A 17,294-nucleotide genomic window follows, 5' to 3' on the forward strand; every position below is an offset into this window, starting at 1 on the left:
TCAGGAAGTTGAAGTAGATGACCTTTAAAGGTCCCTTCCCACTCAAACCATTCTATGGGACCAGCATGGTGCAGCAGAAGCAAAGATCATTAGGGCTGCTTCATGCTTCGCATTCCTTATAAGCTAACACTAGGAACAGATGCAGCCCTTTGGGCTATCTAGTGTCTTTCCCTCCAGATTCACCTTTTTCTGAACCTTCCAGCACATCAAAGAGCACCACCCCTCCTCTCCCTTCAGACACACTACAACTCCCCAAAGCAGCTTTGCTTTTACCTCTAAACCAGGCACACTCCAGCTCGCGCTCCCAGGAACGCTCAGCAGTGTCGCTATGCTGACTGCAGCAGGACGATAAAGAGCTCCTGCTATTTAAAACTTGAATTCCTCTTTCCCTTCTCATTAACACAATGCTGTCGTGATGGTTTCAGTGCCTTTTTTTCCCCCTTCCCACAGCTCAGTGCAGACAGCCAGTTGTGAAAGCAGTGACTGCTGCAGCAAGGCCATGAGACAGCAAAGAGAATGTAATTTTAGTTATTTCTGAATACTTCTGAGTGTGGCCAGCTAAGCAAGCCCAGAAATTCACTTTCTTCTCGAGCACTGCACAAGCAGGGGCAGCTGCAGACCACTTCTGGGCTGCTCCACCTGAACGGGAGGGAAGGAGGTAGTGCTGAAGTGCCAAGGAGACTGCAGACACCATGTAAGTGCCATCTGGTGAGGACATGAGGATGAAGGAGTTAGTGGCTGGTGCTATTAAATGAAGCCTGCCACAGAGACTGGTGTCTTAATTTTTCATTTGCATCCATGCAAAGCAAACTCAAGTCACAGGGAATGTGAGGAGAGAGACTGCAGTGACTGCAGACCAGCCAGTTGCCACTAATTTTCAGTGTAATATACTTTTATTGCACAACACAAACTTTATATCCACATTTTCATCTAAGTGTTTTAAATAAAAAAACATAAGACTATGAATTATCTGAACTGAGAAGTCAAACATAGTAAGAAGTAATACACTACCCACAGTATTAAACACAGACATCAACTTAAAACCAAAACACGTTTGGAGATTAAGTCCAAACCCTGATTGTTAAGATCCAGGCTGGATTTTCAAAGGCATTACAGGTTACAATGCATAGACACATACAATTTATAATTCAGCAAAACAAAATCCATTTAGAAAAGTCACAGTGAAAGTGGAGGTAAACTTATACTAAACTTGTGTAAGTAAAAGGACTAAGAACTGCTGTTCTGGAAAGCAATTTCCAGTTAGAGGACTATATACAGAAGACAGTAACAGCACATAATTACCCTCTGAACTGTAGCTTATTCACAGAAACATAATTAAAGACTAGAGATTTTTTTTTCTGTTTGTTAAAGGAAATTATGTTTCCATAGCCCAAAACTCAGAACTAACCTGGGTCTTCAGTGCTGTGTGCCTGAGCCACCTAAATCCAGCTGTTTATCTACAGATAACTAAAGAGATAAACACTACTCCAGGGTTCAGTAAAACCAAGTCATGACTTAAAGCCAGTGGGGTCTGGCTCTAAAATTGTCCAGCATAAAGCAGTTACTAAATGAAGAAATTCAAAGTCTCAAATATTAATGATGAATTAAGAGATTGTCTTTCTAGCCTTTGCTTTGAAGTCTTTTCTTACCTACCAGGCAGTCGAGTCCCAAACTTATCACTCTGCTTTGCATGAAGAAAAGAAAGCTGTGTGTGGTGAGAGCCTGGAATGGGTTTCCAGGGGAGGTGGTGGTTGAGGCCCCATGGCTGGAGGTGTTTAAGGTCAGGCTGGATGAGGCTGTGGCCAGGCTGATCTAGGGTAGGGTGTCCCTGCCCATGGTAGGGAGGTTGGAACTAGATGATTCTTGTGGTCCCTTCCAACCCTGACTGATTCTATGATTAAGAAAAGCCTGGATGAGGCACTTAGTGCCATGGTCTAGCTGATTGGACAGGGCTGGGTGCTAGGTTGGACTGGATGATCTTGGAGGTCTCTTCCAACCTGGTTGATTCTATGATTCTATATAAAGGTCTTCAGACCTCTCAACAACAATGCTGAAATTAAGCAGTGTAGCCCTGAAGCCACCTCACCCCTTACTGCAGCCCACAGCCACTGGATTTTCCTACCCATTTAATTTGATCTATCACAATGCAATGAACAGAAGACAGAAAGTGGATGAACGGATGAACATGGGTGGTTAGCTGAGTTCCAGACAGACTGGATCCTCTGCCTGACCTCATAGAAATGGAGATGAATGTTCCTCTGCCTCACGCAGCACAAGAGTTGATATAAACTGGAGAGAACACTCTGCAAGGCAAACAATCAGCTCTAACAGGAGACTTTCTCTGTTGGCACTTCCACCACCTTCCTCATCATGTCACCTGGCCAGGTCATCTACAAACAAGAATGAGCTGTCAGAATCACAGAACGTTAGGGAAGGAAGGTTGCCTGAGGTTGAAAATGGTAAGTTAATAAATTATATCTGTAATTACTTTAAGAAAATAAACAAAGAGCTGAGAGAGCATGCTCTGATCCTTCAGCTTGCAGCAAGCAATAAACAAAGCCCTCAGACCCCAAAATACAGCAACTCTGCCTGCATGCATGCATAGGACTATGAAACAGAAGGGAGTCCTTAAAAGGATTAACTTTACATTTCCTAACAGTCTTCAGAAGAAAAAAATAAAGCAGAAGAGTGAACTGAAAGTGATTATGCTGCAAATAATGAGGTTTCACTCACTTATGCAGTGTTTTTGTCAGCCATAGAGATTTTCACTGATTCTTTAGCAGCTCTCAGTCACCATACTGCAGTATTAAAATGATCCTTCCAGTTTAAAGCAGGCTAAGTAGTCACTGCAAACGAATTTGAGGGTGTAGAAGAGAGAAGTAAAACATTTCCTGAACATAATGAGCTGTACACCTTAAAGGTTAGAGAAAGGGGTGAGGACCGGAGGGGAATCTAGTCAGACATCATCTCATTGTGAATCCTCGGCCCAGGCACCTCATCAACTTGTGTCTCTTACACTTCATCTAGCAAATGGAGATGTGGAGGGGTGTGGATCAGGATGTCACCAAAGTCTTCTTTCAGAGCTAGTGAGGACTGTCCTTGGGGAAATACACTGCAGAGCTAATTCCCTCCCGGATTCCTATCTGCAAAACCCAGGCCCTTGCTCGGTGCCAAGACTATTCAGTTCTGGGGGTCAGTGATCAATAACCTCACCCGGCTTCAGACTTCACTAGGAAAACACCGATATCCCCAGAACCACCAACAAAAGAACTGTCTGACCTCTCTGCCTTTCACAATGCATACACGGGAACGAGGTGGCTCAAAGCAGATTAGGGTTTAACAAAGCCATCATTTACAACCCTTTAAAATATCAACATCCTTCAGAGTTTGCTGGAATTTTAACAGCCACTTCAGCAAAGGCCCAGACCATTCGCTCAGGCAAATCAGTACATTTCTCACATGACAGAAGTCTTTTGACTTTAGCTTTCAAGGACTTGTGCTAACCAGACTCACGCCTGGGTCTCCTTTGATTCCTTGTTGAAGGCACAGGAATCTAAGAGCAGAAGAATGGAGACTGCAGTTGGATTAGCATGAACCAACTCTCTTTGTGGGCTCATTGTTTCGAGTCAAGGAGGATTCCTGGTTTTCTCTAAGTGTAACAGCCTTCATTTTTTCATGCACTGAACACCTCTGGGGTCAGTGACTTTATGAAATGGGGGCAGGGCATACCCAAGGCATAAGCAGGCTTATCAGAAACGCAATGTTTAACTCAGCCCTTAACTTGCACACCAGTTTCAGGGAAGAGTTTTACACAATTGAACAACAACAACAACAACAAAACCTCAACAATATTCACATTAACAAAATCAGATATTTGCTTAATGACATCATGAGGTGACTCCCAGGCAGACTTCCTAAGTCTTTTCCTAAAATCCATTAAGAGGAGGCCATGCAAAATTCCTGCTGCAGTAACTTACTGCTTTTGAGTTGACTAAGCCTAACAGGTCCAAGAACCTACACCCTCATCAACGTAGAATCTGATCCCTCGTTAGGGGTTCTGGTTAAAATCAGCTTTAGAAGGAAAAAAAAAACAACTAGTAAATCCATCAGTCTCAAAAGAAAACATGGATCATGAAGACACTCTGCTACTGGCTCAAAGGCTTCCCAGATCAAAGATGTGAGCACCTTTGCTTTCCTCCAAGGAGGATGGAAGTTCAGCAATGAGTATTTCAGATTCCTATGTAGAGCATTGTGTATTCAAGGTAAAAGCTAACACCGAGCTGAAATGGTAAAACTATTAAAACATTTTTAACACAAACTCTTGAAATCAATGGTCATTAAATGGATGCTGCAGATAAGTATCTTCTCATCTCATTTCTGAGTGCTTTATAAAGATACAGAAACATTTAATGTGTTGTGAAATTGGCTAAGTCACTTAATATGAGACCTGGTAAGATCTCCCTTTGCTCCCTGCTGAAAGCCAATGCATATATATGGAGGGGATGTTAAGATTAGTTTTGTGGGTTTGTTCACACAGCAACCTACAAAAATAGCTCACAATTCAATTCTTCCCATAACTAGCACTCAGCTGTCCCACCATTACCCTCAGTATCCATACAAAAGTCATCACAATCCATACAATCTGTGCTTTCAGAATAGTTCAGACTCCCTATTTAGAGGGAGGATTTAAAACAAGAGTTGATTCTAACACATCTTCCTGTATCAATCTGGAATCAGAAAGGGCAAGCATCTCCTCTCTCAGAGCACATGATGAAGATGACTTTCCTTCAAACTGAATGAGGTCCATGCACTGACCTGCATTAATTGACCTTTAAATGATCTGCAAACATGATGCATACAATCATACGAGGGTTTGGGTTGAAAAGGACCTTGAAGATCATTTAGTTACAAACCTCCTGCCGTGGGCAAGGACACCTTCCACTAGGCCAGACTGCTCAAGGCCTCATCCAGCCTGGCCTTGAACATCTCCAGGGAGAGGGCATCCACAACCTCCCTGGGCAACCTATTCCAGTGTCTCGCCACCCTCATTGTGAAGAATATGATATTGATAGCAATGGGTGGACTATGAAGCACAGGAAGTTCCATGTAAACATGAGGAAATCTTTTTTCACTGTGAGGGTGACAGCACACTGGGAGAGGCCGCCCAGGGGGGTTGTGGTGTTTCCCTTTCTGGAGATATTAAAGATCCACCTCAATGCATTCCTGTGTGATCTGGTATAGGTGATCCTGCTCTGGCACTGGGGTTGGACTGGATGAACTTTCAGAGTCGCTTCCAGCCCCTCACATTGTGTGATTATATTACTGACATGAGACTGACTGCACGTCTAAGGTGTTGGCTGACAAAAGAGGGTGCCTGGGAATGCAGGGGTGAAAAAGTAGCTGTGAAGTGGCAAAAAAGCTAAAAAGCAGAACAGATAAATATGTTCTAACAAACTTCTGACCTAACCAGATGCAAGGAAAAGTCTTAAAGGAAATATTAATTTAAAAAACCACTGTTACACAGGTATTTAGTTTAACTAGACAATGCTGATGCACAAAACCATCAGTGATCTTAACGATGGATTTAGCAGATCAGCTACTTGTGAGTTTGCCGCAAACACAGGGCTTCAAAAATGATGCTAAAAGCCAAGTCAAAAATGTTCTAGAAATCAGTTATGAGATTACACTTCCCTGACATCCACTTGCACAACTCTTCTGTTCCTGTCCAAAAAATGAAAACATATTAGGCAATATCATTGAAACCCTTGTAAACAAAGACTGCTTAATGAAGTCAGTAACAGTATTAGTAACTTGTGCTAATCACAATACAGAATGTATGTGTTCAGTGCCGGCTCAAATCCCTGTTCTCTTCTTTAATATTGCACTTAATGTTTGCTGTCTGCTGGAGGATCTGAGGGATGAAAGTTTGAATTAAGATGCAACTGATACAGATCATGATTTTCATCTCTCAGTCTTCAGTTAGGAAAAAAAGTGGCAAAGTACCACTGCGTGCATATTTAGAAACAGCAAACACGACTGAAACAGGAATTCTGCCACCATAGCTTGTCCAAAATAACAGTGAAAAATCCCTAGAGCCAAACAAAACCCCCATGCTGTTAAACCAGACTGTGTTCCATTTCTCTACGTCACGCAGAAATTCAAACCAGAATTGTGTTCCCTTTAAGTACTTAAGGGAAGTGGTAAAAATGCATTCAATAACCCAGGAAAAGTGCATTTCTCTTTGTAGTCTCCACCTAAACTGATGCTAAAAACCCTCAACTTAAATCTGAAGTGTAAAAGCAGCCAAAACTTTGTAAGCCTCAGCTTTAGGATAATGACAGGTTATTACAAAATGTAGGTTTCTGTTCAAGATTCCCTGGGAGTGAAAACCAAAAAAGCCAGCAGAGTAGCTCAGACACCATGCAAGCTTCCTGTCACTTTAGGGAAACTTTACTTATCCAAGATTGACTTTTAATTTAGGGTTGACAAACATAGGCACAACAAAGGTCAATACTGAAGAAAATTTAAATGCAATTTCAATGAGATCCAAATGCAGATAATTTCCTCCTATCCTCCCTTTCAAAATTCAAGGTCTGGATTTGAAACTCAGCACTTGGCAAGGTTCCTCTGTCAGTAAATATTTGAAAAGAGATCATTAGAGCTACAGGCTCCTACCTCAGGGAGACAAAGTAGTAACAATTCCTAAATTAAATACAAAAGTGTGATAATCTGAACAATTTGATGCTTTTTTTTTGCAAGACAATTTGATCAGAAAGTTCTTAGACTTGGTCTACAAATTACCATTTGATCAGAAAGTTCATAAACTTGGTCTACAAATTACCATTTGATCAGAAAGTTCATAGACTTGGTCTACAAATTACCATTTGATCAGAAAGTTCATAGACTTGGTCTACAAATTACCTCAGCTGAGAATTTTGATCACTGTAATTCATTACCAGGTTTCTTAAACCTTTTGGTCAAAAGTTTAACCAAGCAATATTCTCGGATTAACTACTCCAACTGAATGCAACAGGGAACCATTTCCTTTCCTTCTCTCCTTATTTTGGGGCCACTTCAAGTGGGGTCTTTCAGAAAAATGCTGGAGTTTTTGGTTCCTCACATTTTCAGGTGCTTTAGGTCTACCTTTCAGTTTGGCACATCAAGTAATTCAGCTTCAGGTTGTGATTACTGATGTCAGAAGTGCAACTGACTTCTGAAAAGAACAGGATTCTGCCAGGGCTGCCCCTTTCAGCATGAAAAGAAGTTTACCTGCCTGATAATTTGGTTTATAACAGGGTAGATACTTGAAAATGGTTTCTAAAGGGGGAACATTTGAAAACGAGGTTTATAACGGGCATATAATGGGGGAAATATTTGAAAACAAAGCATGTTTTTTTTTCTTCCTGATGTTACACCAGGAAGGGTCAGGGAGAATGTTAAAGATGAGAAAGTGGTGAAGTGAAGGAAGCACTTATCTAGTAGAATTTGACTCTAACTCTAGAACAAAGTTTAATATCACAGAATGTAAAAAGAGTTGGTCATAAAATAATATACATTAAATATCCCTCTTACTTCTGCTAATAGGAACATACTTACAGGGTTTTCTCATTTACCAAAAGCCTTGTAAATGACCTGATTCTAGAGAGATTCTTTTTTATCTTGTAGGTACTGTAAACATGTAGAATTTCTAAGGCTAAAAACAGGCACAAATCTTCCATGAATAGTTCTTATTATTCCTAAAAGCATTAAGGAACATATTCCAAACCTGCTACTCCTTTTTGTAACAACAGAAATAATTTAGGCATAAGATCAGAACTCAGAATGCAGATTCTTAATTAATAAAAGAAATAGAGCTTCATTGTGACAACAATTAATAATATATAGGGGATGCTCCTTTTTTTTTTCCCTTTTTTGTTTAAATGATCTATTTCATCAAAACTACTTTTCCAGAATCTCTGTGCTGGGTGTTACTCAATTGGTAAGTTTAAGTAGTGACTAAAACATTTCTCAGTAGGTATGATACATCCACCTTTATGTCAGCATTATTAGCACTCAGGCTTTGCAAGGATACAGGGGGGAGATCTGCAATATCCATTTTGCAGACTGTGCCACTAAAGCCACAAAGTAGGTGGTGCCTGTTAAAAGATGTTAAGGTGCTCCTCTCCATCATTTCCATGAGGTGATTTTGTTTTGTGCCTCGTTAAGGTACCTGAGCCAACAGTCTTGTTTCAGGCTGTTTTTTTTAACAAGATTTCAGAGGCTTTCCAACCTCTGTACCAGGTCCCCTCTTGCTGAGCAGCTAAGCATTGGCCAAGACGTCAGCAGGCTGATTCCCAAACACGTTAGCAGCAGTGCATTTCCAGAGAGACATTGCAGAAGTAGTCAAAGCAGTGCTCGTCCAGAAGTCCTCTGATTCCTCTTTGCACCCTTCTGGGCAAAATAACTCACCACCAAGTAATCTTGAATTCATAGATAGGACGTTTGCAGTAATAGTGATTGATCAGGTGTTTATCACACACCCCAATGCACTGATGATCCACAGTTATCCCTCTGTCTGACAGGTCTGTCACGATACAGTGCAGGAGGTCATAGACATCAGCCACAGCCTCCCAGGGGCCAAAAGAGACATCGACTTCGCAGTGATGTTCAAACAGCTTGGTCTCACTTTCACTCCTTTCAAAACGTAGGGAGTTGAAATGGGGGCATTCATAGGGAGTGATGGGCATCTCTTCTTTGAAGACACAGACCTTTAATTTTGCAAATCTTGCCTTTCTCTGCATAGCTCTAAGCTTTGCTATTTCGATGATCCGCTCTAAGTGATCTAAAAAAAAAGCCAATAAAAAGTGGGAAATGACAATGAAGCACCCAGTGAAAGAAAGCAAATGCAATCATTTCCTGTGAAACAGTTTCCTCCAGCGTTTAACAAGTTATTCTTAACACTAGCAGCAACAGGAAGCTGCATGTAGCAAGATAGTAATTACATCAGTCTTGGTTATCTTGTGAACTTAGTGTCCCTACTATATGCCCAAATTTATTCAGTTGCAAGTCCTAATGGAACAAATGCAGAGGCAGAGAAATCTTCTCATTTAATAAGCCTAGGCATGGCCTAGATCTTGCTCCCTTTTATGACAGCATAAAAAAACCCACATCTCTGGATGCAGCAGGTACAAAGATCTAAAGAGCATGAAAGACACCCAAGAATCTTCTTCACCGCAACAGAATTAGATTGAAAGGTGAAAACAGACCTAAAAGCAACACATGAATCACACTAGAAGAAACTGCCAATACCACTTTGTTTCTTTACCTTTGTAATATGGCATCAGGCCCAGGAAAGCTTGTCTAACTTTTTCTCCTTTAAGAGGCTGAATATCCTCTAGATTGTCCAGCAGTGGTCCTATGGAATAATACTGAGCTTCCTTGTAAACTGACCTCACTCGTTCTCTTGGTGGCAGGTCACCAGATCGTAGAAAGTTAAGTATGTCTCTAAAAAAAGACAAAAATATCATTAAATAACACAGTTCTGCCAAAACTGCTGCAGATGGAAAAGGAAAGCTGGACATTCATTGTTTATTCCATTGAGATAGAAATCCTTATGCTTAAGACAGTAACTGAAATAAGTGTGAGTCACATTTCCAACATGTTTTGAAAAGCATTTGCTGTGCTTAAGTTTCTAAGTCATCAATTCACATTTTGCCTCTGCTCATGTCAAAACTGACTCCAAAAACACCCATCATACTTTAAACAAAAAGGTCAAGGTGGAGGAACCACTTCAAATAGAAGAGGACATAATATGTTATGGGAAAGAGATTGTAGTACCTGTATTGCAAATTTTGGCCTGTGACAAAACAATCTTTTCCATTTTCCTGGAGAATGACCTGCATGGACATTTTGTCTCACACAGGAGCAGGATCCTGGCTGAATGGATGGTGGCCAGCAGATTGAGAGAAGTGATTCTGCCAATTTGCTCTGTTAAGACCTCATCTGGAGTATTGCGTCCAGCTCTGGAGCCCCAAAACAGGAAGGACATGGACCTGATGGAGCAGGTCCAAAGGAGGGCCATGAAAATGATCAGGGGGTTGAAGCATCTCTGCTGAGAGGACAGGTTGAAAGAGTTGGAGTTGCTCAGCATGGAGAAAGAAGGCTCTGGGGAGACCTAATAGTGACCTTCCTGTACCTGAAGGGGTCCTAAAGGAAAGCTGCAGGGTGACTGCTTTCAAAAGTTTGCAGTAATAGGCCAGTGGGTAATGGCTTCAAACTACAGAAGAGCAGATTTAGATTGGATGTGAGGAACAAGTTCTTTACCATGAGGGTGGTGGAACACTGGAACAGGTTGCCCAGGGATGTAGTTGAAGCCCCATCCCTGGAGATATTCAAGGTCAGGCTGAATAAGGCCTTGAGCAACCTGATCTAATGGAGGATGTCCCTGCTGACTGCAGGGAGAGTGGACTGCATGTCCAACACAAACCATTCTGTGATTCTATGATTTGAAAGCAGGCATGTTCCCTTCACAGCATCAGGGCTACATTCCCCTGGAGTGTGTCCAGTAACACTATTGTAATAGTGAGGCAAAGAAAGAACAAACACTTCCTTGTAGTTCTGCAACACTGTTAAGCTACAAGATGTTTAACAGGGAATGAAATCAATTTAAAACATTAACCAACAAAGCTATTATTGACCATATCAAACAAACCAAGCATTACTGCTACCTTGATCAGAATGTCAACACACAGAGCACGTGCTAACTTGGCTGTCTGTTGCAGACACAGCCTGAATTCAGCCTGATAGCATCATAAATAAATTGATTTTCCAGCAAAGCAGCAGCCACTTCCAAACTGCCAAATGTAAAGAAAGAATTATTTTCCAATAAATATAATGGCTTAATCTATTTCTGTCCCAGATCATGGTACAAGCCAAATATGTTTTGAAATTAATGCAGTGCCTCTCTGTTGAAGTCAATGACTATAAAGGAGAAACAAGAAATATAAGTTAAACTGCAAAGTGTGCTGTGAGCAAAGACGTTAAGCCATGAACATTAACCCATGAACCCTGCTTGCCTTTTCTAGCAATCTTACACCAAATCCAACAGAGAGCAAGTTCATGCCTGGTTTAATTTAAAATCAAACAAAAGCTAAGCATGTAAGAAGGAATCCTGAAGATGAAAGAATATGGCACTGTCAGCAAGAATAATTTAACAATAATATTCTTTGAGGCTTGTCCTTTTTTTACCAGGTACATTACATCCTGCTAAACACTGCAAATATCATACTATCAATTGTTTAAGCAACCTCGGTGTCTTCTTTCCATTCCCTCTTTATCATAAATACTCAATACTAGCTAAAACTCTTCCTATGAAAAGCAACAGCAGATAATTTACTCTTTTTATACACCAAAACAACTTCACACCTTGGAAGGAGCAACAGCAGACAATTAACTCTTTTTAAACACCAAAACAACTTCCACACCTTGGAAGGAGATACACAGATTCAAACCATTTATTGCTTTTCTCTCCTCAACTCAAAACTTTTAAGTCCTCAAAAATAAACCAAGTAGCTTTCTAATTACAACTCTTGAGATGTTTTGAGGCATCGATGCCAGTGAGTCCCATTTACCTACAACACAAACAGCACTAAAATAGAAGGGGAAAAAAATGTTACAGTTTATTTTTCTCTAAAAGCAAGTTTCTTCAGTAACAACTTCTGAAGTGTACTACTGAGGACACTACATACCCAAAGTAGGTCCCATCTCTGTCAATGAAGTATCTGCCTTCAGCATCTGTTGGGATGTAGTGTCTTCCACTGAACATAGCTGCCAGCATTGTGTCCTCATAACGTCTCAGTGTTGACAGCCTTGTTGTAAAATACATGCCTCCTACATTTAGTGGGACAACTTCTGGAAACTGCAAAAGCAAACACATCATCAGAAAGGAGCTTTTCAGTCCTTTGTAGGCATGTTCAGGCCAAAAGAGTTACAACTTTCAGAAGATAACAGCATGAAGCTTTTGCCACAGTGACATAATGTGGTCTGACAAAGACTTCCCTCCTGGCCTGTCTCCACAGAACAGTGAGGTTCAAGGGTTAAAACATGAACACTTTGGCTGGTGTAATCAGTTGGAAATGTGATAGCTTTAATACCAGATAGTCATTAAAGCATGAATGCCTCCTCTTGGCTCTTTTAGGGGAAAAAAACAAAGCAAAACAAAACAAAAATCCTTCCCACCCTTGCACACACCCACACCTATCCCCACACACAACACAGGTAGGAAACCTCAGGCGAACTGTGGGACTTGCATTCAGCTGCTACTCTGATGGTTCTTTTACACTACACTACACTACTATACAGTGAAAAAAAAAACCAAGTAATTCTGTGTTTATGTTAGGTTTACAGCAGGCCCGAAATCTTAGTATCACACTGGAAGATGTTTCAGGATGAAAATAAACAGGTGATTGTATTTGTCCCACCTAAACATGGATAAAAATTCTAAGTAATGCTGCCAAGCTATTGAAGTACCATTTAAGAGAATTAGTTTTAACCAAGCATTTAGCTACGAATGGCAACAGAGCTGGATACCCATAAATACTTTAACAAAGAAATCCTGAATTCTTTGGCACCTGAGCATCTTATCAGATGGAGTACCAGAGAGCTCTTACCTGCTGAGGCAGCAGAGGTAGTGCTTGCCCTGCTTGGGTTGCGGTAGGAGTGGCTGGCTCTTGGAAATCATCCTCTGCATCTGAGCTCGACATGGCATCATCCGGGTTTCCACTCACTTTGTTCTGCCCCGTAACTACCACCATCCCTCTGGCTCTCGTCAGCAGGTCTGCTGGGTAGGCAGCCGTGGCACTGCTAAATGGGAAACCAAACCCAAATGACTTCGGCAGTGTCCCCACCAGCTGCAGGTCACCTCGCCGTGGCACGTCACTCCAGAGCTGGGCACCGGCTGTTTACAGTGACAATGTTATTACTGGGAAATGAATCACAGCGAGGACTATTGTGCTGAGAGACAAACCGGGAGAGGGCTGTCCCCGCAGGAATGCAGTTTGCGGAGCTGTACCAAGGTCCTCCAGCCACACAGCCCCCGCCAGCGGCTGGGTAAGAGCCTGGCGTCCATTGGCTGTGCGGTGCACCGCGTGATTGGCTCCAGCAGGCTTTTGCAGCAAAATACCATTTGCTGGAGTAATTTGGGTGGCCGCTGTCCCACCCCGGCCATCGCCATAGGCCATCTGCAGAAGCACGTCCTGAAATGCAGGCGCTCATTGGCCATGTGCGCGGTGCAGCTCCCAGCCTGCCGCTGCCAGCCGAGCTGCCAGGCTGTCACCTTCAGCTGCCAGAGCGATCAGAGCCTGCTATGGCAAAGCCCTGTTCTGCTCCAGCATTCCCTGTGAAAGGAGAGAATGGAGGCTTCCAACCAGACAAAACTGACCTTTTCCTGCCCGTTGCATAGCATCGTGCTGCACACAAATACTTGACACACACGTACTGAGCTTCACCTGTTATATACACATTATATATTTGTAATCTATGTATTTACTGCTAATCATCCATTTCCTTTCCTGCACAGCAGAAAATGCCCAGCAGTACCAGCTGCACAACTGCCACAGCCCGTCCTCAACCAGAGGATGGGACAATAAGCTGCATTATAAACAACTGGAAGAGCAGAATAGCGAGGATTGGCAACCTCACTGTTCCCACCCTGCTCTTCTTTTCAGGACGCATTATGTCAAAAGCACTTCTGTTTACAGGACTGCTGTGGTGGCTCCAGTGGCACCACAACATCCTGACAAACATATCTTACTGCTGGAAGCTTTGCCTAACTCTTTAACCCTTCAAGCTCCTCTCTAATCACTAAAAACTATAAGAAGAGAAGCAGTATTTGCATGAGCACATCCAGTACATTTATTTCTTGACTAAATAAATGTTTCTTAGAGGTTGCTTCCAGTCAAAATCAACAAGCAGAAAAAAAGAGTAGCAGTGATTATTCTGCCTTACTAATTCATTGTGCACATCATCAGGCTCTTTAGAGATCCTGGCTCTTAAAGGAAACACTGCAAGTTAAAAATGAACCCAGAACTGGAATGCTCCTGGCTAAAACAGAAGCTCTTTGTGAGCTAAACAGATCAGAACCTCACATCCTGTGGGACCATCTTTCACTAGATGCTGTTTAACACTCTAATAAACTTAGAATTTCAAGAATAAGATTAGCAGCAGTAAGATGAAGAGATTGATCACTGACAAGTTTAACCTGTTTGCTGACCTTCATTAAAAGGTTTGTTTCACTTCCTGTTCATCCACGGATACTGAGTAGTGAAACAGCAGCACACTGACTGGAACAGTCTTCCTAAAACAGAAACAGAAGCTCATCACTGGCCAGTTTTCTGATGTCCAGCCTGCTGTTCTCTGCTTTTCACTTCATGAGCAATATGCAACTGTGATTGTTTGGGAGTTATTTGCCCCCCACACACTATAAATTTGCCCAGACTAGACTCTGACAGCTGGAAGTTAAGGAATGAAGCTTTATATTCACAGCTCAGCACAATATACAAGCAGGTACTTACAATATATTACAGATATTTACAGCTATATACAGAAACATACAAGTAATACAGAAAGTATCTTCTTTCCACTTAAAGCACCTCCAGTAATTATTATTATTATTAACTAAGAAATGTGTGAACATGGCATCTGGGAACATGGTTTAATAGCCATGGTGGTCTTTGGTTGATGGTTTGCCTCAATGATCTTAGAGGCCTTTTCCAACTGAAACAATTCCATGCTTTGTTAAATCTCTCATTTAAAGTTACAGCGTTTGCTTTATCATAGAATCAACCAGGTTGGAAGAGACCTCCAAGATCATCCAGTCCAACCTAGCACCCAGCCCTGGCCAGTCAACTAGACCCTGGCACTAAGTGCCTCTAGTCTTTTTCTGAACACCTCCAAGGACAGCGACTCCACCACCTGCCTGGGCAGCCAAATGCATGTATTTCACTCTGAAGTACATCTAGGTCCAGATGAACAGATAATTAATGAGAAAATATAATCAATGAAATTATTACTAAATCAAATATTTAACTGAATCACACACCAGCATCACCCAACTCTTAGCAGCAACAGCTCCTAGTTTGCATGCTGCCTGTCACATACATGGCAGAGATGATTTCCCAGAGCTGTGTTATGGGCAGCTCAGATAGGGTCTCACACATGCGTACCAAAGGAGCTTACTAAATGAACTGGACCTGCAAGTTCTGCTTTGTTCCCTAGGGAATGACAGGTGACACTGAGTTTTACTGGATGGAAAGACTCAAAAAAGCTTCCCAAGGCTCTGTGCTTCCCTCAACTTTCCCACACCAGTTCAAACCACTTCTCTTAAATACACTGAGGGCTCACTGGTGCTGGCAAAGTTACATGGACTCAGTGATCTCTGGAGGTCTCTTCCAACCACTAACGTTCTGTGATTCTGAGACCAAGAAGTGTGGCCAGCAGGTCAAGGGAGGCCCTCCTTCACTGCTGTACCCTGCTGAGGCCACATCTGGAGTTCTGCATGCAACTCTGGGCTCCCCAGTTCAGGAAGGACAAGGAACTACTGGTGGCAGAGCGCCACCAAGATGCTGAGGGGACAGGAACGACTACCCAGGAGGAGAGGCTGAGAGACCTGAGGCTGTTTAGCCTATAGAGGACTGAGGGAGGATCTTACTAACGTGCATGGTGAGTGCCAGGAGGAGGGGGTCAGACTCTTCTCAGTGGTGTCCAGTGACACAAACTGTAACACAGGTTCCACCTAACCCTAAGTTCTTTGCTTTGAGAGTGGCAGAGCACTGGACCAGGCTGTCCAGAGAGGCGGTGGAGTCGCCATCCCTGGAGGCGTTCAGAACCTACCTGGACACGATCCTGGCTGACCCTGCTTTGGCAGGAGGTTCGGATTAGATGACCTCTGGAGGCTCCTTCCAAACCTCCTTCCGCGCCACTCGGTGACTCCGTGGCAGCACCTGCACATGCAGGGCTCCATTTCCCCTCGTGTGACCTGGGTCTCCTTGCGGCCCTGTCAGCGGCAGCAGCTCTGCACTCCGCCAGAACCGGCCGTGCCCAGAGCGTGCCACCAGCACGCCCCAGCCGCGTTCCCGGGCCCGGGCCCCGCCTCAGCCGAACGCTGTGGGGTTTGCCCGCCCCTTCCCCGACAGGCACCGCCCGGGGCTCGGTTAACGGCTTCGCCGCCGCGCTCACGCCCCCTGCCGGGCCCTGGGGGAACCACCTGCTGCCGCCGCCGCGTCCTCCGCGCCCAGCCCAGCGCCGCCCGCCGCATCTAGCACCGTGGGACGCAGAAGCGCCAGCACCGAGGCCTTCGCCCTCCCCGCCGCCCCGCCGCCCTCACCTGCTGCCGCCCTGCGCGGGGGACGCGAGCTGCCGCCGCCTCACGTAGGGCCCATCCGGGGCCTGCGCGGGCGGGGCGCTGAGGCGGGGACCGGCGGGAGGCGACACGAACGCGGCTGGGGCTGCTTTTGGCTTTGTCTCTCCATTTCTGCTCATCTAGGAATCGAAAGAGCCTGTCACTCATCCATTCATTACCCGTCCCCTAACGCCTTGTCCCTCCTCTGCCGGTGCCAGGAGCAAAGGCTTGTCCCGGGCGCCGCCGGCTGGTCCCTGCCGCCCCAGGCTGACAGCGGCGGAGCTGGCGGCGCCGTCCGGGGAGAAAGCGAAGAGCAGCGCTGCCCCACCTTGGCACTAGGGGATGCTCCGCGATCACTTTTGCAGAAACAAGTGGCCGTGGTGGGGATTTGGTCAATCTGGACCAAAACTGAGGCTCTTAGAGGTCGTTCGTCCACTGTTGGGTTTTACAAACACGTGTTGGCGATCTCAAAAGAAGAGAGAAAAAGTAGAACTGTCAAAGTCTAACGGCAGAAGTTTATAAAGAATTATTCTCTTAAAAGGGGCAGAAAAGGCTGAGGTCAAGCATCACTAAGGAGAGATTAAAGAGACACAAAAAACATCTTGGAATCCTTCACTTGAAACCACATTCCACAGTGCCTGCTTTAGGACACCACTTCTGAATACCTGCTCTGCAGTCTTTGAGCCCCCGAGCATCCGATAATTGTTTTTGGGGAACCAATTCAAAAGGCTAAATATGACCTTCCCCCCCACCTTCAGTAACAAATCTGTTACTCTTTGCTACCTCTCAGAAGGACACTCTGCTTTAGCATCACCCAGCAAAACAAAATGCATCCAAGTGCAAACCTCCAAGAGATCCAAACCCAGGACATCAGATCTCTTCCGTCAAAGTAATCCATCAATACTTTAAACTATTTTAA

The 17,294-nt window shown here is 43.7% G+C and overlaps 1 protein-coding gene across 3 annotated transcripts; it reads right to left on the minus strand.

The window, feature by feature from the left end:
* Positions 1 to 4,227: 4,227 nt before the first annotated feature.
* KCTD7 (potassium channel tetramerization domain containing 7) lies at positions 4,228 to 17,244 on the minus strand. Of its 3 annotated transcripts, XM_064165831.1 has the most exons (7): positions 16,704 to 17,244; positions 16,361 to 16,515; positions 14,249 to 14,332; positions 12,648 to 12,840; positions 11,727 to 11,896; positions 9,305 to 9,483; positions 4,228 to 8,821 (listed from the first exon to the last, which is right to left on the minus strand). In XM_064165831.1, the coding sequence occupies exons 4-7, from the start codon at positions 12,789 to 12,791 to the stop codon at positions 8,445 to 8,447; spliced, it is 870 nt and encodes a 289-aa protein (XP_064021901.1). In that variant the 5' UTR covers positions 12,792 to 12,840; positions 14,249 to 14,332; positions 16,361 to 16,515; positions 16,704 to 17,244; the 3' UTR covers positions 4,228 to 8,444. The 3 variants fall into 3 exon arrangements, with proteins under 3 accessions (XP_064021901.1, XP_064021902.1, XP_064021903.1); XM_064165832.1 differs by lacking the exons at positions 16,361 to 16,515; positions 16,704 to 17,244 and adding an exon at positions 15,868 to 16,213; XM_064165833.1 differs by lacking the exons at positions 14,249 to 14,332; positions 16,361 to 16,515; positions 16,704 to 17,244 and having other exon boundaries at positions 12,648 to 12,934.
* Positions 17,245 to 17,294: the final 50 nt, after the last annotated feature.

This window comes from Pogoniulus pusillus, chromosome 27 (assembly GCF_015220805.1).
Source record: "Pogoniulus pusillus isolate bPogPus1 chromosome 27, bPogPus1.pri, whole genome shotgun sequence".
Classification (NCBI taxonomy): domain Eukaryota; kingdom Metazoa; phylum Chordata; class Aves; order Piciformes; family Lybiidae; genus Pogoniulus; species Pogoniulus pusillus.